Here is a 26,429-nt window from a genome sequence, read left to right as displayed (position 1 = left end):
ACATGGAGCCAACCTTCCTTCTAACCACCCAACCAACCAACCCACCAACCCACTTCCCTACCTACCTCCTTCCTTTCAACCTTCCTCTCTTCCTTTTTTAAAAAAATTTGAGTAATCTCTACACCCAATGTGGGACTCGAACTCACGACCCTGAGGATCAAGAGTCGCAGGCTCCTCTGACTGAGCCAGCCAGGCGCCACTCTTCCTTCCTTATCTAAGAAGCGTCAATGACTTTTATAAAAGAGGAAAAACTACAAAGATATTTTAAAAAGTTAAGCCAAAAGAACGCAAGTATTTCTTCCCTGCTCTGTTTAATTTTGTGTTCATGTGCTAACATTGCCTTCCCAGCTCCCAGGACCTCTGGGAGTCTAATGGGACATTCGTGATTCTGCGGTGGGAGGCTAGCTCGCCAAGAGACATCCTGCTACAGGGTCCTGCCCCAACCCCCAAGCCTGCACACATCTCCGCGGCAGGCCTCTCTCACTGCGCCGCCGGGCTGCATCTAAAGGGAAAGAGTATGATGGAATTCAGTTTGGGGCGTCAAACCAATCATTTTTGCTCTTATTCTTTCTCTTCTGGAAGAATTTCCCGATGTAGTTTCTAAATGGCAAATTCTAAGCAATCATTCGAAAGGGCATTAACTCCAGGTTAACAAAACCAACCAGACTGGGCTTGTACATTCCGACCTGTTTCCTTTTTCTCAAGATCTCGGGTCCCCATGATTGTGAAAACCTGATGACCCTGAGGACAAAAGAGACTGCTCTCTGCCGTTTCAAAAGGATGAGATCACCTTCTCTGTGCTAATATGGTAACTGTCCCCGAGATACGAAGAGGAAAGAGCAAGTGAAAAAGGCAGACGTGCAGAGATGGGGAGCCACACTGGCCAACGGAAGGGGGAGTGAGGGAGGAAGCACATGGGGTCCCACGGGCTCGTCACAGTTGGAACACTTCGGGATGGACGCAGAAGGAACGAAGGCCATAATTGCACCTGGGCGGGGGGGTGCTGGATGGCTGGGGGCCGGGGAAGGGACAGAGGCTGGCTTCGTGCCGCGAACCCCCTGGTGCTAGTTTGGTTTTATCCTGGCCACGGTTTACCTTTCACGAGACAAATGAAGAGAACACCCGGAAGGATGTGCCTTCCCTCCGGGGTCTGCCCAACAGCACCAGACATCATCTCTGATTTGCCTGCGTTGCCTGAACTTGGACTTGGCCATGTTGTGGAATGACACCACTTACAGTAGAAAACAAGGGCAGACAACTTACAAAGGCGGCTCTGCAGTATGGTCCCAGACAACGACGACTCCTTCTTCCTGTGACAGCAGGGCCTGAGGTGGACGGTGACCGATGGCTCTGACTTGGCTGGGCCTGTCCCCAGCTGACTCCGGGCTCTGGCCTCCAAATGGGGCAGCTCCCTCAGGGCCAAGTTAATTATGCCAATTAGCACCACTGTCGGCCTGTCTGGGCCGGGGGCTGTGCCAACGTGGCTGGTGAGGACACACAGCAGGGCTGCACCTCAGGTGGCAGGCGGATATTCCTGGAAGGATGGCTCGGAGAGAGGCCCGTTGGGGAGGGGGGCTGCCCTGTTATGGGGTAGGGATGTTGGGAAGAGGCCTCTCCCCCCAGCTCCTTCCGGGGCTGCACGGAACTGGACCTAAATCCGAGGAAGGAGCTGGAATGGCAGGTGCCAACCATGAGACACCAGTGCCTGTCAGCCCAGCCAACAGTGACCGGGTGTTTCCCTATGACTCGCTGAAATCCTCATGTCACCTCTGGGACACAGGTACTCCCATCTTCCCCTTTTGAGGCTGGGGAAACTGAGGCACAGTGAGTTGTGAACACTCAGAATCCACATATATCCACATGTGAACACTCAGAATCCACATGCTCTGAGTCACCTCAAAATTCACCCCTAACGAAAGTGGTGCTGATGTGCACGGTTCATGGTAGCAGGGGCTCCCGGTGCCGTGGGCCCTCACCCCAGGGGCTGGTGAGTCTCGTGTGTAGCCACAGTTTCCTCATGGTAGCCACTGGAGGCAGGTTCTACCGTCGCCCCACAGGTGAGGGCTAGCGAGGCCCAGAGGTTCTGACAGAGTGCTGGCAGAGCCGGGACGCGAACCCCGGTGTGACCCAGGGACCGCTCTGCACTGCGGGTGTTGGAACGGCAGCCACAAAGCTCACGTCCCGAGTGCTCAAGTGCTTCCGGGCCCTGGTGGCCTTCACACACGGGATCTTGCTTCACCCCCTCAGTGGCGCTGCAGGAGGATGCTTGGGGGGCCTGGGTAACAGGTGTGACCCGGAGGCTGGCCCTCCCATCCATCACTCCACACTTAAAGGCAACAGAGACCATTCCTGGAGGAGGATCTGCCTCCTCCTTGCTGGGCCCAGAGTCTGCGGGGCCAGGGGCCAATGGGGCCTAAGCATGTGTATCTCACAACAACCCTACGTGGTGTGGCTGACTTGTTTAACACTCAGAGAGAAGTGCAGGGCCATTATCTGGAAGAGCGGTGGCCTGTTCTTGGCTGTGCCTACCTTGTGAAGGAGGCTTCTCAGGCCCAGTGACCACTAGCCCATAGGGGCATCTCCAGCCCTGCAGTCTGGGCGAGACTGGCCCATTGAGGAGGCGGTGCCCAGGAGGGCTGAGGGCTGTCTGCTCTACTTCCCAACCGGCCAGGCTCCAGCCCGGACCCTCCTGGCAGGAGGGAAACCTGTGGGCCCAGTCACACCCTCACCTGCTAAGCCCCTGGCAGCTCGAAGGTGGTGCTGGGGCCTCGAATGGATTAACTCACTAAATCCTCACAACCCTGGAGCTAGGGATGGCTGTCATCCCAGGTTAAAGAGAGGGAAGTTGAGGGGCTAAGGTGGGGGTAAGCAGCCAATGGATTTCCATCCTGACCCCCACGCTGTTCTGCTCTCTAATGGCTGGGAGAAGGCAGGCCAATGAATTAATGAGTCCTGGGACAAAGTGGCCAAAATGGGGCTATCTGGCCATCCCCTGAGGCAGAGGTGCTGGCCTGTCCCTCCCCAGGTGTTGACCAGGGGCCTCTAGCAGAAGGACTGGGGGTGGGAGACAGAGCACAGATTCTCTGTTCTTCACTAGCTTACTCTGTCGTTTGGTCAACTAGAGCATGTGCCCCAATACAGAGGAGATTGTCCCCTCCGAGAAATCAGTCCTCAGGAAATAGGAGTCACTGCCCTGGACAGGAGTCCTCCTTGGGTCTTTCATGTGGTGAGACGCTCTGTTAGTTACCTTGCTGGATACGAATCCTACCTCTGCCACTTTTGGCTGTGGACCTGGCTATGTACTTCTAACTGTGCCTCAGTTTCCTCATCTGGAAATGGGGGTAAGAGCAGGATACCTCTAGTGGGGGTGCTGGAGGATCCCTGGGGCCAGGTCTGTATAGCCCCAGCCAAGCAGTCTGGCGGAAAGGGAGCACCCCTGTGCTGGATGAGGCCATTAGCATTTCTCTGTGGGATCTGTTAGACGTCCCTGACCGATATCAATGACAAGGGAAGCACAGAAAGTAGACAGATTTGGGAATTACTCCTGGTGGGGGTGGGGAATAAGGTCATAATATGTGGTGACCCTGGGGGACAAATCACAAAACCAACAAGCATAGCATTTGCAGTGATTAACCTTAACTAACCAAGTGAATCTGGGTAAGTGACGTAACCATTCTGTACCTCAATTTTTTAAAGATTTTATTTATTTATCTGACAGAGAGAGGGAGACACAGCAAGAGATGGAACACAAGCAGGGGGAATGGGAGAGGGAGAGGCAGGCTTCCCGTGGAGCAGGGAGCCCGATGCGGGGCTCGATCCCAGGACCCCGAGATCATGACCTGAGCGGAAGGCAGACACTTAACCGACTGAGCCACCCAGGTGCCCCTGTACCTCAATTTTTCTTATCTGGAAAATGGGAGGCAAAGTACTTGCATCTCCTTGTTCTATAGTGAGGACTAAATGAGTCAGTGTAGGTGAAGGGCTTATGACAGGACTTGGTAAAGTAGGTATTAATATACGTAGATAAATAAGTTATGCAAATGAGCTCCTGTGCCTTGGGATAAAATTTTAGTGACAGCTTCATATAGGGAAAAAAAAAAGTATGTTTAACCTCAAATAATTTAGCTTGAAGATGATGTTTTTGGAAAACTAGGTTAGGTGACTCAGAAGGATCTTTTAACAATGAAAAAGACACTATCTCCAAAATGCTCATAGAGAGTCTGAATAAAACAGCTTTATGAAATAGGAGTATGTGGACAAAAGCAATTCTAAATTAACATATTATCTTCCACATGTGCTTTAAAAAATGTATCTATATGGTGCGCCTGGCTGGCTCATCAGTCAGTGGGGCGTGGGATTCTTGATCTTGAGGCTGTGAGTTTGAGCCCCATGTCGGGAGTAGAGATTACTTAAAGATACAATCTTTAAAAAAATGTATCTATAACTAAATTATTGAATATCATAAGATGCCATGAAACTATTTTATGTGTGGTCCTAAATATTTTATTATATTTATATATCGATATATTTTATATATTTAGTTTACATGTTTATACAAAGATACACATCCCGGAGCGCCTTGATGGCTCAGGCAGTTAAACGGCTGCCTTTGGCTGAGGTCATGTTCCTGGGGTCCTGGGATTGAGCCGTGTGTGTGTGTGTGTGTGTGTGTGTGTGTGTGTGTGTTGGGTGTGTGTGTGTGTGTGTGTGTGTGTGTGTGTTGGGGGGGGTGTCCCTGCTCAACGGAGAGTCTGCTTCTCCCTCTGCCCCTCCCCCTGCTCATGCTCTCTCAAATAAAATCTTTAAAACAAACATACATACACATCTATAAAAAGTCTTGTTTGAATTCTTATCATGGGGAAAAGGGGTTTTTTGTTTGTTTAGGGTTATTGTATGTCCAGGCATATTTTCTGAGCACGTACTATGTACTGGGCCCTGGGTGGGGCTCACAGTATCTCTGCTCCCCCAGAACTCTCAGTTCACTGTGGGGGACAGAGAGGAGGCAAGCCGCTAGGAAAAGGGTGTGATGTGCCCTGGGACAGGTGCCGGGGCAGGGAAGAAGCATGTGGTCAGTAGAAGGTGAGCCGGGTGTGGGCTTGAATGACCTTCCCCAAGGACGACGGCATGTCTGTGTTAAGACCTGAGAGGTAGTGTTATGGGTCCCTTCCAAAAACGTGTTGAAGTACGAACCCCAAGTATCTGAGTGTGACCTTATTTGGAAATAGGGTCTTTACAGAGGTAACCAAAGCAAACTGAGGCCATTAGGATGGACCAGAATCCACTGACTGGTGTCCTTATAAAAACGGGAGACGTCAACACAGAGACACACACGTAGGGAGGATGCCATGTGAAAATGAAGACAGAGAATGGGGAGATACATCTACAGGCCAAGGAATCACCAGCTGCTGGGAGAGCGGCCAGAACAGATCCCCCTTCACAGCCCTCAAAAGGAACCAACTCCGCCAACACCATGATCTCTGACGTCTGACCTCCAGGACTGTGACACACCGGGTCTAGCGTGCACCCGGGGGAAGGACGGCCAGGTCAGCTGCCATGTGGAAGAGCCTAATGGAGCCCGCAGGGCCTGCCCCTCTGGCCACCCTAAAAAGTGGGGGCCTTGCAGGATCTCATGGGGTTGTATCAAGGCAGTGAGATCAAAATGAGATGCGTGGCTCATGCGTTCACCGAAGGAGCACCCACAATGCCAGGCAGCCTGCAGGTGTCTTGTGACCAAGACAGCGGAGCCTGCTTTCTGCTTTCAGGGGAACAGAGAAAAGGGACAGGGTGACGGTGGGGGTACATACAGCTGGGAAGGCCCATCTGAGGAGGCGGCATCGGACCAAGCCCCCCCTCCGAGATGGCTGCAATATCCGGGGGAAGAACACTCCAGGCATTTGAGAACCCCTACATTGGCCCCGAGCTTGGCCTGGCCTTGGCCAGCAGGAGGACCAGCGGAGGCCGGTGGAGTAGAGAGCGCGAGGGGTAGTGCGGGAGGGGGAGAGGAGGCCGATCTCGCAGGGTCTGGGCAGGTGTGTGGGCACAGCACACACCACTCGAACACCTGGTACCATCGGTGTGCTTGGATCATCCATCCCCGAAGTGGGGGAAGCCACTGGAGGTTCCGATCAGGAGAGCAGAGGCTCAGAGCCCGGGGCTGCCAGTGATGTCTGTGAACTGGATTCTTGGTGCGAGCTCCCCAGGCTCTCCTGCCGACATCTGCAGGGACCCGCCCCCTGCGCCCTAACACCTTTCTCCTTCTGAGCTCTGTGTCACCCCTACCTTTGAAGGGCCCATCCAGGTCATGAAAGACGTTACAGAGAACTGGATGGAGGAGGGCAGAATCCCCCCTCCCCCGGAACCAGCTCTATCCCTTACTGGCTGTTGTGCCTTATCTGTAAAATGGGGTGAATAACAGGTCTACCTCACGGACCTGCTGTGAGGATTCGGGGAATTAATTCACATCTACAGGAGCTGAGAACCGAGACTGGTATACAGTGAGTACTCAGTAAATACGAGATACCATATTCTCCTAACTTGAAACAGAAATCCTTCCCTAATGCATATTCCTCTCCTCTCTTTTGCCTCACAGCAAAATGCCTCAAACGAGCAGAGCACACAGTTTCCTTCCAGTTCTGCCCTCCCCTTCTCTCCTGCACCCTTGAGGGACCTCCATGAGGCTCCCAGCCCGTCACACTTGGGCTCCCGGGATGCACGCTCGCCTGGGCCCCTCCTCATACTCTCTGGACACTGAGGGCTCTCTGGCCCCGTCCTGCACATCCCCCTCCTCTCTACCCACACTCCTGGCCTTGGGTGTGCCTCCAGCCTTGTGCCTCTGTGCTGACAACACCCCAACTGCCCTCTCTAGCCTGACCTCTCCCCTCAGCTCCAGACTCTGGACCCGACCGCCTCCTTCATGGCTTCTGTGCCTCGTGAACGCAACCCACCCGGGACTGAGCTCGGGGGCTCTTCCCCAACCAAGCCTGCTCCTCGCTCAGTCCCCATCTCAGCTCAAGGCCAGCCTGCCCTTCCGGTTACGGGACCTGGGGTGTTCTTCAACCTCGCCCTTCCGCGCAGCCCACATTCGGTCTGCCAGCCAACCCCCGCTGCTCCCGCTTAAGCACATCCATCCTCAAGGCATCCCCCCACCTCCTCGGCCTCCATGCTGCTCTGCCTCCCTCAAACCCCATCTCCAGCACAGCAGCTCCTTGGAGGCCGTGCCTCTCAGGCCGCCAAGGGACGCTCTGCCCCCCCCAACTAAGGGTGTTCTGTCCACAGCTGTACCCAAGGCACCCTGCCGAATGAGCCAGTGAGGGGTCACCATCCCCCGCCCCCCGCGCCCAGAGACGCCTGGCTGGGCTCCCGCAGCACCTTGCTGGGGGTCTGAGCACTTACTTCTTTGGGTCAGTGAAGGGGAGCGGCCGTGGTGGGGGCTCGTCTGTCGTCTTCCACCCCCCGGGGTGCTTACTGTGTGCAGGCTGCTTGGAGAAGAAGGACTTGGGGACAGAGGCGGAGAGCTGGAAGGGGCTGGACTGCGCCAGCTGTGAGGGTCGGGGAGTCTCTGTGCTGGCAGTTTTGTAAACCTGAGCGGGGTAGCCAGCCCGCGAGCTCACGTCACTGCAGAGTAAAAACAGGAGAAACAAACAGTTGAATCCATTCCCCGTTTCCCCAAAGTGATCCATTTAAATTTACTCTTGGGAAACAACAAAGTTCCTTCACACAAGAGAGATACAAACACACGGCCCCCAGTCCCACCCCAGGAATGCCCTCTATGCCTCTGTGCGAAGCTGCATGAGTCACCACCTGTGGGTGGATGCACCCCGAGATTCCCTATCTCCTGGGCACAGCCTACGTAGCTGAAGGTGGGGGTCCTACCTGCCCGTCTCTAGAGAGAGCCATGGTTTACAATTTGCTCGCTCTCTCGCTCGCTTACACTTTTCCCTCTCCCTTTCTCTGTCTCCCTTCTCCTATGCATTACAAATATACACCTGCATACAATCAGGGAGGTAGAAACCTTTTTGGCGGGGGGAGGAGGAGAATTGTATGTTTATATAACTGGGATCACATTAATATATTGTTCTGTAAGTTTTTTTCTTTCCTTAAAATATAGCTTGCCAAAGAGCCCTTTCATTCAAATACTTTTCTGGAGTACCTGCTATACATCGGACAACGTTCCTGCTGATCTAATCTAAAACCACAGCTCATTATCCCAAATGCTTGATTCCCATGGAATTCGTGCTACAATGAACCTCATGCTGCTAACCAGAACCCAATGGTTGGGGACCCAGCTGTTTACTCCCCTAGACAAAGTGACTTTTTGAAACTTTTAAATAAAATTCCAATTCCACTTCAAGTGAGAGGCATTTAATGAGAAAATTGATGCCTTTGGGGTTTAAGTCAATAAATGCTTTTTGACAGTCAATTTAACAATATGAAGGGGTGGGACTTTTGACTATGATCAAATGAGGAGACCAGCAGATCCTCTCCCCTGAAGCACAAGATTGACAAAACAACCATTTCGGCACTCTGGCAATTGACCAAGGGCATACGACAATCTGAGAGTCATCTATGCTCGAAAAGCCGCTGCACATCAGATGAGAAAAGAGGGAATCTGTGGCATTTTGGCTGGGGCTCCTGCCATCCTCCTGCCCAGCTCAATGCCTAAGGACCTTCTGCCATACCAAAATCTTTGGGACAGCATCAAGCATACAGACATGTGTACACCGAGAGTTTTGGAAGAAGAGGAGAGAAAAGGGCAGAAGAACGATTTAAAGAAACAATGGCTGAAAACGCCCCACATTTGGTGACAAAAATTTATCTACACAGCTAAGAAGCTCCCCAAGCCCTAAGCATGGTAAATACAAAGACATTCATATCCAGAAAAACAGCTCAAAGTCAAACAGTGAGATAAAAACCTCGAGAACCTCAAGAGAAAAAGGATTCATCACATACAGAGAAGCATCAATATAATTAACTGCTGACTTCGTATTCGAAACAATGGTATGGAATATTTACAAAGTACAGAAAGAAACAAACCATCAGCCAAGAATTCTGTATCCAGCAAAACTATATCCTTCACATATGAAGGTAAAATAAAAATATTCCCTGATAAACAGACAGAGAAATTGATTGCCTGCTCATCTGCCTGGTAAATTAGTAAAAACAGAAAGTCCTCAGACTGAAAGACAATGACTCCAGGGGCACCGGGCTGGCTCAGTCCATGGAGAGTGCGATGCTTGATCTCAGGTTGCAGGTTCAAGCCCCACACTGGGTGTAGATATTACTTAAAAATAAAATCTTTTTAATTTTTTCTTAAATTTTATTTTTTTAAAGGATTTTATTTATTTGACAGAGAGAGACACAGTGAGAGAGGGAACAGAAGCAGGGGGAGTGGGAGAGGGAGAAGCAGGCCTCCCGCCGAGCAGGGAGCCCGATGCGGGGCTCGATCCCAGGACCCTGGGATCACGACCTGAGCCGAAGGCAGATGCTTAACGACTGAGCCACCCGGGCGCCACCAAAATAAAATCTTTTCTAATAAAGATTTTACTTATTTACTTGAGAGACAGAGGAAGCTGAAGCGGGGAGGGGAGGAGAGGCAGCAGGAGAGGGAGAAGCAGACTCCCGGATGAGCAGGGAGCCAGGACCCCGGGATCACGACCTGAGCTGAAGGCAGCCGCTTAACCGACTGAGCCACCCAGGCGCCCCTAAAAATAAAATCTTAAAAAAGAAGAAAGAAGAAAATGACTCCAGATGGTGACCTGAATCCATACGGAGACATGAAAGGTCCAAGATGGTAAATTTGTGGGTTAGAATAAGACTAAAGATTTATGTTTTCTTATTTCTTCTCTAATTTCCTTAAAGACATAAGATTGTAAAAGGCACTAAGAACAGCTCTATATTGTTCGGCTTATAAACATATATGAATGTAATAAAATGACAAAAAATAGCACAAAGGATGGGGAAGGGAATGTGGCTATACTGAGATAAGTTTCTTTCTTTAAAATTTAAAAAAAAAAATTCTTTTTGAGAGGTGGGGGAGGGGGCAGAGGGAGACAAAGAAACCCAAGCAGGCTCCACGCTCACAGCAGGGAGCCCAAAGCAGGGCCTGATCTCATGATCCTGAGCTAGAATCAAGAGTTGGATGCTTAATCAACTGAGGGCCCCAGGCGCCTCGGGAGAAGTTTCTGTATTTTATTGGAATTAGGTTACTAGATCTAAATTATACTGTTAAGACACATATTATAATAACTAAAAAAAAAATATGGTCAAAAAATCAAGAGGAATCCAAACAGTACACTACATTTATTTAACACAAAAGGTGGCAGTAAAGGAAGAACAGAGCAGGGCCCTGGGTGACTCAGTTGGGTAAGCGTCTGATTCTTGATTTTGGCTCAGGTCATGACCTCAGGGTCATGAGATTGAGCCCTGTGTCATGCTCAGCATGGAATGTGCTTGAGGTTCTCTCTCTCCCTTTGCCCCTCCCCCTGCTCTCACTTTCTCTCTCAAATCTTTTTTTTTTTTTTTAAGATTTTATTTATTTATTTGAAAGAGAGAATGAGAGAGAGAGACAGAGAGCATGAAAGGGGGTAGGGTCAGAGGGAGAAGCAGACTCCCCTGGGACTCCAGGATCATGACCTGAGCCGAAGGCAGTCGCTTAACCAACTGAGCCACCCAGGGGCCCTCAAATAAAATCTTAAAAAAAAAAAGGAAGAACACAGCAAGAAAGAGAGTAACCATATGGCAAATAGTAAAATGGGGAATGTAAATTCAATTGTTATCAACGATCTCTCTAAATGTGAATGTTTCAACACCCGATGTGAAAGACAGAAGATTGTCAGACTGGATTAAAAGAAGCAAGCTCTGACTAGATATGCTTTCTAAGATTTAGCAACATCTATTAATGGGGCCACGGTTACAAACTGGTGGGGGGGATGCCCAAGGAGCCAGGGAGCATATAACACCAGGAATGGACCTCTGGGTGATCAGGAGGCCTCCCCAGGGAGGCAACGGCACCTGAGCAGAGAACTGAAGGATGAGTAGCATGTCTAACATCTGACCTCCCAGAAATCTGTGCCACACAAAAGCCTGCACAAGTATTTGTGGGCACATACAAGGATGGTTACCGTAGTGCTGTGTGTAATCAGGTAAGTTAGGGGCGCCTGGCTGGTTTGGTAGGAGGAGTATGTGACTCGATCTCAGGGCAGTGGGTTTGAGTCCCATGTTGGCTGTAGAGATTATTTAAGACAATAAAAACTAAAAAAAAAAAAAAAAAAAAAAAGAAAGTAAGTTAGACCTGGCCTGGGTGTCTTTTAACAGGGGATTAATAGAGGTTCCAAGCACATCCTGATGACCAAAAATGATGCAGCCAGTTCGGGGCGCCTGGATGGCTAGTTGGTTAAACGACTACCTTCAGCTCAGGTCATGATCCCAGGGTCCTGGGATGGAGCCCCGCACCTCTCTGGCAGGCTCTGTGCAGTGTTCAGCAGGGAGTCTGCTTCTCCCTCTCCCTCTGCCCGTCCCCTGGTTTGCGCACTCTCTTTCTCACTCTCTCTCAATAAAATCTTTAAAAAAACCGAAACATAAAACAAAACAAAAATGATGCAGCCAGTTCAAAGAATGAGGTAGGTTTCTTATAAACAAGGACAGATGTCTGAGTGGAAACAGGCAGGGAAACAAAGCATGACTCTGCTCTTTCTTTTTATATATGCACATGGAGTGCAGGATTGTTTTCTTTTTTTGTTTTGTCTTTCTTACAACCGTAGTTTTGCTTCCTTCCCCAACTGTGGATCACTAAACCATTTTACTGGCTCTTGACCATTATTAAGGGGAGAAAAAACCCCCAAGCCTGACAGATAGGAATAAAAAACATCAGTGTACAGGATGTGAGGTAAGTAAGGATAAGCATTTTGTGAAACTTCATTCTGGATGTCCATGCGGGGTTGTAACGTAAAGTGCTTTCCCTGTTCTGAGTAATGGTCAAAAATGCTTGAAAGAACTGGGCTGGTGCAGGTCTGGAGGAAAATCTCTGGGGGAGTGTGCACAAACTGGTTATCTCTGGAGGGAGTAATGAGGGGAACGTGGGCAGAATATGAGTCAAATGAAATCATCCCGGTGGCACAGGGTAAAAAGGCAGCGCTACCTGACACCTTGGTCTCCCCGCTTGAGGCAACCGAGACTCATCCTTTCTTCAGCAGACAGCCTGGGCACACACAGCACACGGGTGTGAGAGGGAGTGTGTATGGTTCCCACAGTTTTTTTTTTTTTTTTAAGATTTTATTTATTTATTTGAGAGACAGCGCACAAGCGGGGGAGCAGCGGGGGGGAGGAAGAAGCAGGCTCCCCAGAGAGCAGGGAGCGGGATGCAGGTGGGGCTTAATCCCGGACCCCCCCCCCCACCCCCCGGGATCATGACCTGAGCCAAAGGCAGATGCTTAACAGACTGAGCCACCCAGGCGCCCCTCCCGCTTTTCTTTGTAAAATAAATGGCCACGTATGATAAGCTTGCTGCGCACCCTGCTTTCACCTTAATATATTCTGTAGATCTGTCCATGTCAGTCCACACAAGCTCCCCTCTCTTTAATGGCCACAGGGGGTCCACTCTATGAATCTATCGCTAGTGATTTTAACCTTTTTACATTTCTCTACTTGGCCATCAGACACGTTCGTTCAGCTTTCGTGAGCTGAAAAAACAAGAGATGATTAAAGAAGGGGAAAAGACAAACGCCCTTTGCCTCTACCAGCAGGCTCCATCCACTGCCTCCTTGGAGATGGGCTGGACCCTCCTCAGGCGCTGCCTCGGACACTGTGGGTGTCGGCCTAATCCCCCCTCAACTTGTAAACAGAGGCTGATTTTACTCATCCCTTGCTTGAGGGAGGTGACCTGACACCACCCAGGCTTGGGGGCAAGTCCTGACTGGGTGAGGCCACTTGCTGGGAGGGGTATGGGTGGGTCTGTAACCTATTTCTGGCTGGTGAGACGTGAGGGAGTGTGTCTATGGGTTGTCTGCTGGGTGATTTCCGGGGAAGCTTTCTTCGCTAACAAAAAACACTTGCAGAGAACATCACCTTCTCCTCCACTGGACACCATGACTACCTGGGTGAAGGACTGCCACCTTGAGATGGAGGGGAGCCAGCCCGTGGGCCGATGGAGGCAGGACACAAAACAGAGAAAGACCTTAGGTCTTTGAGTCAATACATTACCCAGTCCTGGGGCCCTCCCTAACTTGGCACTTCGTTCTGTGAGAGAACAGACTTGCTTCAGCTGAGCTGGGCTTTTCTGTTACTTGTAGCCAAAGGCATGCCCAGGACTGTGTCCCTATCTTCAACTTCTCCAAGACTCAGGAGTAGATGGTCCTTTGCACACAGTATGGCCTCAACACAGAACGATCCCCCGGAATATGCTGTCTTTCGACCCAGCCCTGAGGTGGGCGCCCCTTCCCACACATCCGTGGACGATGAGCCCGGGTGCCCAGTCCGGGGTGGAGTTTTTAACCGCACCTACTTATCCCTTTCTGAAGCACTGACATGGACAGGTGCCTTCCCTGGGCCTCAGCCAGGACTTGAAAAATAAGGCAGCACCGTGCGGTGGACGAGAACGCGGGCTGCAGCGCTCACCTGATCCTGGGGTTCCAACCCCAGCTCTGAGCGACACACTGTGACCTTAGCTCGGCTCCCTTCCCCTCAGCAAGCCTGTCCCCTCTTCTGAGAAACGAGAAACAAGGGACCAGCACCACCACCGCCTGAGGTCATGTGTGCAAAGTTGCGACCGGATGTGGTGTGCCTGCACTCCCATCTGCACCCGGAGAGGCGATGCGCTTATCTGTGTGGTCTCAGGGAACACTTCAGATTCTGTGTGAGGAAAAGGTTTTGTGGCTTCCGAAAAAGGCTGAAAAAACCATGGGCTGGCTGGAGAAGCCAGATCTGCATGCACACGTGCAATACTCCAGTCCTGGTGGGTGGCCCCGGGTGGGTGACAAGCCTTTAGGAGGTAGGGACGGCGCTGGCTATGCGGAGCCCGTGAGCATGGCCAGACCCTGCACTAAGCATCTTCCAGGCGTCCCCTCATTAATCGTCCTGGCAAGCCCACGGGGCAGGAGCTACCACCAGCCCCAGGTTTTGAGTGGGGAAACTGAGGCCCGGGGAGATGAAGTAACTTGCCTCAAATGATGCAGCTGGTAAGGGATGGAGCCAGGATGCAAGCCTAGTCTGGCTCAAGAGACCCTCCTTTTAACCACGAGCCTGTACTTTCAAGGACAACGGCAGTCACGATAAATATGTGATAAGTGCAAACGAAACCTAGCAGCAGGGGGATATTTTTGGACCCAGCGCCGTCTCAGGCCCCGTGCGAAGTACTTTAAATGCATGATGTTGGTTCATTCTGGCAGCCAGAGACCACAGATCCTATTATTAACCCCATCTTACAGATGAGAAAATTGAGCCTCAGAGAAACTAAGGAGGCTTGTCGGAGATCACAGGTTGGGACAGCTGTGGAGCTGTGATCTGGACACTGGCAGTCTGAGGCCAGAGTCCTGGAAATTACACTGCTCACCCCCGTACCCCTCACTGCTTGGCCTTAACTGCTGGACCAACCTTGCCCTCTCGGCCTGATAGTCTGGCATAGCCTTGAGAGTTGAACCAGTCCCTGCCTGTGGCTGGAGTTATGCTCCAGGGTAAGATATGGGGTCAAACTGATGCAGAATCCAATCAGTGCTCATCACCTCCACCCCATGCCCCCCATCACAGCAGCAGCCTCCTCCTGCCCACCCCCCACCAAACACAGCCAGAGGGAGGCTGTGAACACCTGAGTCGGATCACAGCCCTCTTCTGCCCAGGACTCTCTGTGGCTCCGCCTTACTCAGGGTAGAGTCAGAGTCCTCCCCTCTGCCCAGGAGGCCCCACGCCACCTGGCCTGCCCCCTCTGCCCTCAGCTCCTCCCACTCACCAGGCTCCAGCCGTGGGGAAGCTCCTTCCAGCTAGAAACATTTTGGCCTTGGGGCCTTTGCATTGCTCCCCACTTTCCTTGAGAGAGCTTGGGCTCCACGCCCAGGCTGTGACTCTCCCAGTGGGTCTCTGGCATGCGTGACCCCGGTGGATCCGGAGGCCCTCGCATTGCCTTTAAGGGTCGTGTCCCCAGAATGGTATCCCGGGGACTCCCTCCCAGCCTAGCCTGGGGAAGCAAATCCACGTGCTTCCTGCCTGGCCGTGGCAGCTCCCCGTGGAGCCGAGGGCCTCTGAGTGCCCCTTCACAGCTCTGACAAATTGCTCTGGAAACCCAGGGAGCTTTGGAACGTGTGCTGCCTCGGGAGAGGGCAGGGGGCCAGGTGCCTGCCCGCCTGGGATCACTTGGCCCACTGCGGTGCCCACAGCGGGTGCTGACGCCTGGCCATGTGCCTGGAAGCCAGGCTCCCATGACGAACGTCTGGGGAGAGCGTCTGCGAAGTCCCTGCAATCATCGATGGGCACAAGCTGCTACAGGCTCCCGTGGCAGGGCTGCAGCTCAAGGAGGGAGGGGGCGGGTGTCTCCCTGTCCGGGCCTGGCCTGGCCCGGCCCACCCGTCTCCTGGCAGTCCCCGAGTTTTGAGGCCGAACTCAATTCCTTCCATCCTTCAAACTGTCCCGAGTAATCTTCCCCCCGCCCCCAGAGTCATCTTTTTCAAACATTAAGTCAGATCATGCATTCGCACTCCTCCCATGGCTCCCAACGTCCCTCAGAGCCAAGCCAAATTGCAGCGGCTGACCGTGGTCGGTAAGCCTCCCAGAACGGGACTCTGGCCTACCCTGCAAAACCGACCTCCTGCCACTCTCCCCCCTTTGCCCTGTCTGCTCCCCCCTCTCTGGCCACCTGACCATTTCTTGAGCGCTGCAAATGAGTTCATCTTCAGGGTCTTGGCATTTGCTGTTTCCTCTGCTCGGGTCAATCCCTTACCAACTCCTCCGAGAGGCCTTCCTGGCTCTCCGTCCTGTTGGGTTTTTCTCCCCAGACCTTATCAGCCCCCGGCATAGTGAGATCACGTGGTTGCTCAGTTGTCAGTCTGTCTTGCTCTCTCTCCGGGAGAATGTCAGCTCCACAAGAGAAACACCTCTGTTCCCTGCCACGTCACCATGTTTGGAAGTCGCCGGCACACAGCGGGTGCTTTAGTGGTGAGAATAACCTTCCTCTCGGGCTGGGCCTGCCCCACTCTCTTCTTAAGAAGCTTACCACTCCCTGTCTGCAGCAGCCTCCCGACTCTCAGCTCACTGGCACCGTCCCGGACCTGTGCCTCCCTCCCTATGTCCTAGCAAAGCCACTTGCTGACACTGTCACAGCTGCTCTGTCCTCTGGTCCAGGTCCCTTCCTTCTCACTCATCTCAGCCTCAGCCCCGTCCCTGACGCTCTGCCTCCAGTCCCATCTCCAGCATCATCTTTCAAAACATAAATCTGCCTCTACTATCGTTGCTGCTGAAACCTTTGTTTGCTGCCCATAGCTCTGAGGATGGAATCCAAATTCTGTAATGTGGCTGACAGGGCCTTGCGTGGTTTGGCTCCTCCCAAAAAACCTACCATCAGCTGCCCCCTCAGCTTCTACCCTTGAGCCAAGGAGCCTGTGGTTTAGTGACCTGATGGCATCCACCCTCCTTTCCACCTCAGGGCCTTTGCACATGCTGCTCCCTTTCATAGGGACACCCTTTCCACATCCCATCTTTCCTTTCTCTCTCTCTCTCTCTTTTTAAAAGATTTATTTATTATTTTAGAGAGTGAGGAGGGGCAGAGGGAGAGGGAGAGAATCTCAAGCAGACTCCCCTCTGAGCACAGAGCCTGATGCAGGGCTAGATCTCACCACTCTGAGATCATGACCTTAGCTGAAATCAAGAGTCGGATGCTTAACTGAGCCACTCAGGTGCCCCTTTCTCTCTCTCTTTTTTTAATTGCACACAGCTCATATATAGCAAAGTGCACAAAACATATACATGTAACTTAAGAAATAGTCACAAAGCAAAGACCACATAACTGTATCCTGGGTCAAGAATATATCATCAGCCCCTCAGAAACCACTCACCTGCTCCCTCCTCCTTGTTGCTTTTATCTTCGGCAGAAATGACCCCACCTCACAGAAACTCCCTTTGCCCCTCAGGTTATAGGTCAGACTTTCCCTCCAGCCCTGCCCCACATCCGCCCTCCGACCCCAGTGGGTCATCTCTCCCCAGGCCTTCCCCTAGCACAATCCAGTCATTACTTTTATCGTTCTATGCCTGCTGTCTCCGTGGTATCTGGTCAGTCAGGACAGCAGGGGCCCTGCGTGCCTGCGGCACCCAGCAGGGGGCTGGGCACACATGGGGCACTTGCTGTGCGAACAAACACGGGGGGCTCCATTACAAAGTACTGGGGAAGTAGAGCCAAGGGCAGCTATGGAGTGTGCATGCCTGCCCTCGAGGAGCCGAGGCTGGGCAGCAGGCTGTCACTGCAGCTCAGCCCAAACAAGCAGACTGATGGCAGTGGGTGCACAAGGCCGGTGGGCGGCCTGGGGCCTTGACAGTGGAGGCGTGCGTGGGCCTCTCGGGGCGCAGGTGCCGAGCAACCGTCTGGGAACTTGGTTCCCCTGCGGAGATGGTAAGCTCATGGGAGGGCCAGCAGAGTGGGGCCCGCAGTGGGACTGGCACATCTTCTCTCTCTGGGACACTCTACCCTCCTGTTCCAGGAAAGCCCCTTCCACAATGGGGTCTGGCCCCTCCTTTAGGCTCCCACATCCCAGGTGCTTCCCTCACCCGGGCCCTGCCCACTACAGGCTTCCACTGTTTGGGGAAGGGTTTGTCTCCCCTGTTGGACTTTGAGCCCTGAGAGGGCAGGCCTGGGGCTGTCTCAAGTCACTGTGGTGTCCCCAGCACTGCCTGTGATAGGCATGGCCCCAGAGAAACATTCTGATTTAGTTCGTTTTAGAACAATCCCCTGTGATTTCAATGACAGCAAGCTCAGGCTCTACTGCCCACTACTGTGCTAAGGGCCCTACAAACAGCTCATTCAGTCTTCACGTTATCCTCAGGAGGTAGAGGCATGCAATGCATCCCCCATTTTATAGACGAGGAAACTGAGGCCCAGAGAAGTTCAGTCATTTGCCCAAGGCCACACAGCCAAGGCAAGGCAGAGGGAGGGCTTGAACCCTGGTGGAGGTCCATCCTCTCATCTACCAGGCAGATGTTTCTCTAAATCAACTCGTTTAATTTTCTTTAGCTTGTCCAAGACCCTATCTGTAAAAGCAGGGAATGGGTGGGGAACACTTTCCTAACACTCATTAAAGCAAGCATATGTCCATTTAAAAAAACACATTTTCCTCCGGTACCACCCAAATCACCTCGAGCACCCCATTTTGGGAAATGCTGTTCCACACTAGAGTCTGGTTGCCTAGGAGAAAACTTCGGGAAGCAGCTTAATGAGTAGATAAGAATGATTTGCAATTAGCATCAATTGTCTGTATGCAAATCAACGCTCCCAACCACAGGCCCCTCTTTTGTAGTGGGCTCCTCTCCCATTTTATTCCCTTCATTTCTGGGTTCAGCAAATCCTTCTCTCAGACACAGGGTAATTTTATACCCACCCCCTGGCTTCAGCCACAGTCTACTCCCCAGCGCTGCTGCCTTTATATCACAGATTTCAAAACCCTACAGTTTGCTCAGATTCACTTACACGGTCCCATGTCCAGCACAGGGACTAGGAGAGCTGAAACCTGGGACCCCCGTGGCACCCAGGACTCTCCTGGTGCAGAGTCCTTCTGGGTGGGCGCACTTTGACATTTGTCTCAGTGATGGCCTGTCGTCTGTCTCCCTCAACGGATACGGGCGAGGAGAGGGGCTGGGGGACTCGTCTGCATTTGCTCAGTATCTCTCCCCAGTTCCCACCCCAGCGTCTGTGACCTAACAGATCCCTAAGAAATATCTGTGAGTGAAACAAATGGGTAAATGAATGGACGAAGGAGGTGATCAAAAGTCTGAGAGTTTAGACTGTGTGGGGAGGTGGGCTGAGCCAGGAGCTAAGTAAGCTCACTGGGACTCGCACCCTCTCCATCTTCACCCTTTAGGGACCCCTGACTCAGGGAGGTTGGGGACTCAAACACGGTGGTTTCCAAATCTGTCAGAGAACCACTGCTAAGTCATGAGATCATTTAAGAAGGTATTGAGATGTATTCACGGTCTCAACAGACGAGACTACATCAGAGCGCTTCACACACAGGCTAAGTACTGTTTGGAGCATTTTTGAGTCGCCTTTTAAAAAACAGCTATTTCTGCAGAGACACAGACAAAGGCCACTGTAGGTTGTGGTCAAGGCCTGAGGCCACTGCCTGGGGGCAGGAGTCCTGTGTGTAGAGAGGCCGTAGGTCTGAGGACTGGCAAAGGCATCAGGAAACCAAAGGAGAGGAGGACCCCCTGTATCAGGGTCCTGGGCTGGCCCCTCCGGGGTCTGCACCAGGGACGGCAGCACCGTAATCCCTGCCTGGGACCACAGACCTCGAGAGGACACACATACCAGAACCACGTGAGCCCTGTGAGGGCAGAAGCATTTTCCCACCTCCGTGCATTCTTCTGGGACATGGTTCGCGGCTTTCATCTGATGCTCAAAGCGTACGTGGTCCAGGCCCCAGACTGATGGCTCATCAATGCCAGTTCCTTCTCACTTACTCCCCTGCCTACCTGGCCACCAGTGGTTCTCAAAGCATGGTCCCCGGACCAGCAGCATCACCATCTACCAGGAACTTAACAAAATGCATATTCTCAGGCCCCGCTCTTACCTACTGAATCAGAAACTCCGAGCGGGATCCTGTAGTCTATGCTCTATGGCCCTCCAGGGGCTGGAAGGCTAACCTGTGATCTTTCAGACCTCCTCGCGACACCGCTTGCTCAAAGGGCTCTGGGAAAGCTTTTGCTTTCTCCAGAGAAAGGGAGCTACAAGAAGCAATCTTCCTCTGTTCTCTAGCTCCATGCCCCCCACAGGCACCACGGCCATGTCAGACGAGGAAGCCGCAGCCAGTATGATAAGAATGGTGACACAGGAAGACCCGGGGTCCAGGCCTTGAGGCCCTCCCTGAGCTGCTGTCCTAGCCTGGCTCTGCCCTCTGGGAAACCTCTCTTTGTTTAAGCCACTGTGGGTCAGATGTCCTGTTACCATCAGCCAAATGCACTCCTAACACATTCAGTTACCCTCAGAAAGCATAAAACCACTAGTCTCAAGCAAAGAGAGAAGGAAAGAGAGACAGAGGGTCAGAGCGAACCACAGACAGATGAAGCAGACAGCCAGGGGTTTCTTTCCTTCCACGCAGGGTACCTCAGGGCTGAACGATGGGCAGTAGTGGGTGGTCCACGTGCCTCCCGACTTCGGAAGTAAACTAGTGTGTAAGCACATCCATCTGCGAGCCTGTATCTATAGAGGGGAACCCCACTGTCGGGACTGCGGGGGGATGCAGACGGTGGTCAGAGCTCCCCGAAGGACTTGGGTAAGGAGCAGTGGCTTACCTAGGCTGCCTGGGCGGGTCGCGGCTCCCCCCTGCCAGGCCCGTCGGGGTGCTGGAGCCTGAGGAGTACAACTTCGGGCGGTAGCCCTTGGTCTGGCCAGCAATTGCAGGGGCCGGTGAGACCTCCCGCCGTCTGTCTGCATGGTGGGACCGCCCGGCGGCCTCCCGTCCGCCCCCACAGAGGCCCATGCTTCCCGGGGGCTTGTGCGGCTTGGCCTGCCGAGGCACCTTGGCCAGGGACACGCAGCTGGGGCTGGAGGTGTAGAGGGTGGTGTCGATGCCACTGTCGCTGGAGCCACCCTTGGAGAGGGGGTCTTGCTCTGGCTCCAGGGGGTCCAGGGGGTCCAACCAGCGGTCGTCACTGTGGTTGCTGGATGCATTGCTGGAGAGGGTGTTGCTGCTGGAGTGACTGGAGTACGGAGGCTCCCCCTGGAAGGCGAGACAAGTGTGTCATCCTAGACTCCATAGCTGGGGCATGGACCTCCCCTCCTGGTGTCCTCTCCACACCTAAGCTCTGGCTCCCTCACTTCTTGGCCATGGTAACTTGGGTGAGTGATATAGCTCTCCCGTGCCTCAGTTTCCACATCTGTAAAGCTGGGTGGGTGATAACCCCGCCTCATGGGGCTGCTCAGAGGGATACACAACCTTACACGTGCAAGGTGCCGCCCATAGCGGAAGCTCAACGCATACAGAGCTGTGCTCCTGGCCTTCCCTCCCGGATCCGCTTCTTCCCCGCCTCAGTAAAGGCACCTCCATCCTGTCAGCCGCCCCATGAGAGAGTCCTGGAGTCACCCTGGACCCTGCTTCTGCTCTCACACTGATGTCCAGCCCCACAGCAAATCCAGTGGCCTGCACCTTCAAAGGGGACCCAGGACCTGCCACTTCTGGTCCTCCACGGCTCTAGCCTGGGCCTGTCCACCACCAACCACCTCCCACTTCACCATGGCAACAACCTCCCCCCTGGTCCTCTGGCTCCCAGTTTGTTCCCTATATGCAGCCAGAGGGAGGCTGTGAACATTTCATGAACCATTTCACGTCCCTTCCCTGCTTAGAACCTTCCCGTGGTTCATCTCACTCGCGGGAAAAGCCAGAGTCCTCCCTGAGGCTCTGTGCAGTCTGGCCCCATGTTCTGGCCTCTAACTTCATCTGCCTGCTCCCGCCTGATCATTCTGCTGCAGCCCAACAGGCCTCCTTGCTGTCCTCTGCGGGGGTCAGGCCTACCCCCACCTCAGGGCTTTGGCACTTGCTGCTCTTTCCTCCCGGAAGGCTCTCCCCTCAGGTGTGTTCATGGACTGCCCCCTACTTCACTCAGGGCTTCAGTCCCCTCCCCAGAGGCCCCCACTGACCACCTCACCCTAAAGCAGCAGCGCCTGATGCTCTCTCTTCCCTGAACTGGACTTTGGGTTTCTTTCACAGCAAAGACCAGTTCCTGGTGTTACAGAACGTGTGTGTTCATCTGCTTCCTGCTTGGTGCCCCCATTGGGATGTCAGCTTTGTGAGCACAGGGGCTCATCTGTCCCCTCCACCACTGTGGTCCCAGGGCCTGGCACGTGGTAAGTGCCCATCAAACTCCTGCTGAATGAAGGGATGCAGAAAGACTGCCGAGTGCTCACCAAAACCACCTCCTTTTCCTGGGCACACCAGACTACGTTTCCCAGTCTCCCCTGCACTGCGGTGTGGCCACATGATGGAGTTTTCATACGCAATGGCCAATGTGATAGAAGTGGAAATGATTTATGCCATTTCCAGGCCTGGGCCATAGAGGCTTCCCAGCCCATTCTCTCTTGCTTCCACCCCAATCAGCTGGAAAGAGGCGGGGACCTAGCAGAGGGCTCTGAGGCCCTAAGGGACAGCGAGCCTGGGTTCCAGAATCACCATGTGGAAAGAGGCTCACTGGCTGGTTCCAGACCAAGCAGTTACAGCCCCTCTGCTAGAGCGGAGGAGGCGAAGGTGGAGGACGTGCTCACGTGTGGCTTTCAGAGGCCCACACCCTGATGGAACTGGCCAGCCCACAGCTGTCAGGGAGGCAAGGCAGCCGGCTCCTGAGGCCCTGGATCCCCAGGATTAGGCAGGCGGGGCCAAGACTCACTTTGGAATGCCTGTTGGGGGAATCTGTGCCTGCCGCGTCCTGCCTGGAGGCGTGCTTGCTCCCGCTGCTTCCAGCCATGGCTGAGAGCCGGGCCTGGGCGGGCACATGCCACAAAGGCTCTGCAGGAAGACAGGAGACACATCAGTGGTTAGAGGTGACGCAGGCCTGGCCCAAGTCCACCTGAGGAATCTGGCCCTAAAAATGGTCCCACCCCTCTGCTCAGCTCACACAGGACCATGACCCCATCAACTTATGTCTTGGGGTAGAACAACACTCAGTAATATTTACTAGGCACTTCCTATGTGCCAGACATTATCCTAGTGCTTTACATGGGTTAATTCGTTGAAGCCTTAGGACCCTTCCATCATCACCCCCAGAGAAGGTTGAGCACATTTTCATCCTTACTGGCCATTTGAATTTTCTGTTTTGTAAATTACCTGTTCATTTCCTTTTCCTGTTTTTCCATGGGATTGATGTCTTTTATCTTATCAGCGAGTAGCGTTCTTTATGTACACAAGGTAGCAATCCTTTGCTGGCTAAAGGTGCTAACTTATTTTATTAAACCAAAATGGAATCACACACAGCCTTTTCCTACAATGTGACTTTTCACTTTATGTTATACTCACACTTGCTTTTTACTTTATAGCATCATAGTACATCGTCACATAACTGAACATAAAGTTACCTTGTTTTGAACAGCTGTATAGCATTCCATCATGTGAATGGATGTCACTTTTTAAACCAGCTTCCTACTGATGGACATTTAGGTTACTTTTAATTCTTCCTTACGACAATGTTTGCGTGGCTTTCCCTCTACGTGCAGCCTTGAGCAAGCGTGGGATTGTGTTGGGACAGAACTCCACAAGTGGAGTTGCTGTTGGAACCAGGTAGGATAGGTTTAAAATTGGGACAGCTGGTGTGGGTGTAAATGAGTCTACATTTCCAGGTAGTCAATGTGCTTCAACTCTGCAACTGACCTTAAAAAAAAAAAAAAATGTACAGCTCCAAGGGAGGACTAGTTAATATCTACCAAACACAAATGCACTGACAGAGGACAGAGGACTGGAACCCTGGTGGTATAACCCCAGGACCCACACTTTTGATCACTGCTGTATTGAAATTAATGATAATAAAGATGACTATTAAGCACATGACCTGTGTTAGGTAATATCAGAACTGCTTTGCACACATTACCTTGCCAAGTCCTCCCAATGATACTGCAAGGTGGATATTACACGACTTCCAAAAGATGAAGAATGTCAAGACTCAGAGAGGTTAAGTATCTGGTCCAACGTCACACAGAAAGGGCCTCAGACTTGTGCTGTCCACCTCTGCACCCTCTCTCTCTGTTTCCCCAACAGGGAACAACACTAGCAACAGTGGAGAGTATGTGTTTGCAAAACAGGAATCATCATTCTCTTAATGATGGGCTGGGTCCTGTGCTGAGAGGGATGGGCAGGGGTGATCTCACTGGACCTTCATACTACGCAGGAAGGAGAGACAGGATGTCCACCGCAGAGGAGGGACCTGAAGCTGGGACAAATGAGGTCACCACCGAGGTCATGTGGCTGACTCTGAACTTCCCACAGGGCCTGTTGGAGCCGTTCAAGACCATAGGCTGCTGCCTCCAGGGCAGCCCCAGTACACTGTGGGTCCCTGTTCCTGCCAGGGAAGGTTCCTGCTTTGGGTGCACTGGGCGGGGCACTCAGGGCCACCGCAGAGAACAGCCTGGTTGGCACAGTCAAGGGTGTCCTGTCCATGTGGTGGTGGGGAGGCTGCCCACTTCGTCTACCTATTCTACCTCTGGAGAGCCTCCCACGGGCCCGGCAGGTACTGGTTTCCTGGGAGGTGGCCAGATCATTCTGGAGACCACGTTTCTACAGAAAGCCAAGCCTGCAGCAGCCGCATCCACCCTCAACTACCACCTATAACATTAGTGACTCCCATCTTTCCATCTCTGGCCAGACCTCTCCTGACTTCAGACTCGTATACGTGGCTGCCTCCCAACGCCCCCTGCTGAACAAGGCCAAAGCCAACTCCTTATCTCCCCCCAAATCTGCATCGCTCACTGTCTCTCCTACTCAATCCACGTGGCTCCACAGTATCACCCTTGCCTCCTGTCTCCCATATCCACATAGAGGATCAGGAAATCCTGTCAACTCTACCTTCCAACGACCGTATTTAGAACCTGCCCATCTCCCTCACCTGCATCCCTGCCCTACAAGAATCTGTAGCCAGAAGGCCCCTGTAAACACCTGAGTCAGGTCCCATCCCTCATCTGCTCAGAAGGACCGAGCTCCTGTTCCACTTTGAGCAAAGGACAAAGTGCCCCCACAGGCTCTGGCCCCGTCACCTCCCTGACTTCAGCCTCCGCCACCTCTCCAGCGGCCTCCTTACCGCTCCTCCTACACACAGCTGCTACCTCAGTATACTTGACTATTCTCTTTCCCCGGAATGTTCTCCTCCCAGCGGACTCCTTCGCATTTTTCCAGCCTCGCCTGAAATGTGATTTGCTCAGAGATTCCCCCGAAACCTGTTCATCTCTCTCAGCACTGTGTTATAGTTTCCACTTGTTACTCAGCCTTCATGGTGCTCATTTATCACTGTATGCCGGTCTGTTGTCCATCTCTCCACCAGCCTGTCGGCTTCAAGAAGGCAGGGAACGTCACTATCTGGCTCCCACTGTGTGTCCTGGTGTTTACCATTAGCGACATGTCAAATGAATGGAGGGATGAAGGGCCAGATTCCTTTCCTCCTGGGCTGCCCCAGGGTCCTCGGCTCTGCCCTTCGCAGGCCCCGATACTGAGCCCTTCACTGGTTCTCTGGACCAGCCCCTGGTGACCTCTTGGCTCACCTGCTGGAATGATCTCCCTTGTCATGCGACAGACGTGCATTTGGCTGACTCGGGGCAGCTGGTGACTCAGGGGCCACCTTCCCAACCTGGGTGTTCTGAAGCTTGAGAAATGCTCACGCCCGGCAGGTGAGGGGCTGGGGGTGGTGTCTGTGGACACTGGGGGCTGAGGGGTTCTAGCAGCCAACAGGTCTTGGTTCCATCTCAATCATGCCTCTCACCAGCAGGGACCTCGGACCAGTGACAACCTTCCTGGGCCTCATCTTCCTCATTTCTAAAACAGGGCCGTCAAAAGTGCCCACTCTGTCACATTTCTGAGATGATTAAATAAGAGGGCATGGGGAGTATCTAGTACAGCACTGGGCATGTAACACGTGCGCAGAATCATACTCCTGGTCCCAGGATTACTATCATCTGATCTGGGCGATTCTCCACGTCTGTCATGGTGTCTGATTCTCCCCACCGTGAACTACCTTGTCTCTGTGTCTTGAGCAAATTCTAGGCTTCAGGACGATTTCTAAACAGATTGCCCTGATTTCTGTGGGGGGGGGGGGGCTGGTGTTAAGTCAACTTGTAACAGAGTCCCAAGGAAGTAAGGGGGAACCAAGCTTGAGGAAAGGAGAGAGAAGGGAAGGAAGTTTCCGTGACACCCTATTTGGGTGAACACTGGAAAAATGTCCTCCCCGTTTTACACTTTGGTGTCATGAGATCTCCAAACAACGCTTTTCTTTTTCTGAACGGGGCGGGGAGAAAGAGATGCAGATCTGTGTGTGTTGCAGCAGAGAGCGCAGAGGGCGGGCAGGGGCAGGCAGGGCTGTGCAGAGGAGGGAAGCCAGCCATGTCTGGAGGCCCCAGGGGCAGCAGAAGGGAGAGCGAGGTCGGGAGGGTGACCTGCTTGCCCGAAGTTCAACCATTTTCCCTGGTTTAAGGGAACCACGGGGGTTGGGGTGCCAAGGAATTCCCAGGCCACTAATCCTGGGACATGCAAGCTCTTCCCTGCCCCACTGTGCCTGAG

General features: G+C 52.8%; 1 protein-coding gene across 1 annotated transcript in view; it reads right to left on the bottom strand.

Moving 5' to 3' along the window:
• Nucleotides 1-26,429, bottom strand: part of SIPA1L3 (signal induced proliferation associated 1 like 3) — a 222,560-nt gene that overhangs the window by 15,514 nt on the left and 180,617 nt on the right. The window contains exons 14-16 of the mRNA XM_028090625.2: nt 22,564-22,682; nt 20,476-20,903; nt 7,393-7,614 (exon numbers count right to left, since the gene is read on the bottom strand). Coding sequence (XP_027946426.1) covers nt 7,393-7,614; nt 20,476-20,903; nt 22,564-22,682 — 769 coding nt within the window. The remainder of the gene's footprint in view (nt 1-7,392; nt 7,615-20,475; nt 20,904-22,563; nt 22,683-26,429) is intronic.

The sequence above is a fragment of the Eumetopias jubatus genome, unplaced genomic scaffold (assembly GCF_037043125.1).
Source record: "Eumetopias jubatus isolate StellerSeaLion01/CBP00866 unplaced genomic scaffold, mEumJub1_p1.0 scaffold_10, whole genome shotgun sequence".
Classification (NCBI taxonomy): Eukaryota; Metazoa; Chordata; class Mammalia; order Carnivora; family Otariidae; genus Eumetopias; species Eumetopias jubatus.
Note: the sequence above shows the minus strand (reverse complement) of the source record. Positions and strands in the feature narration are given on the sequence as shown.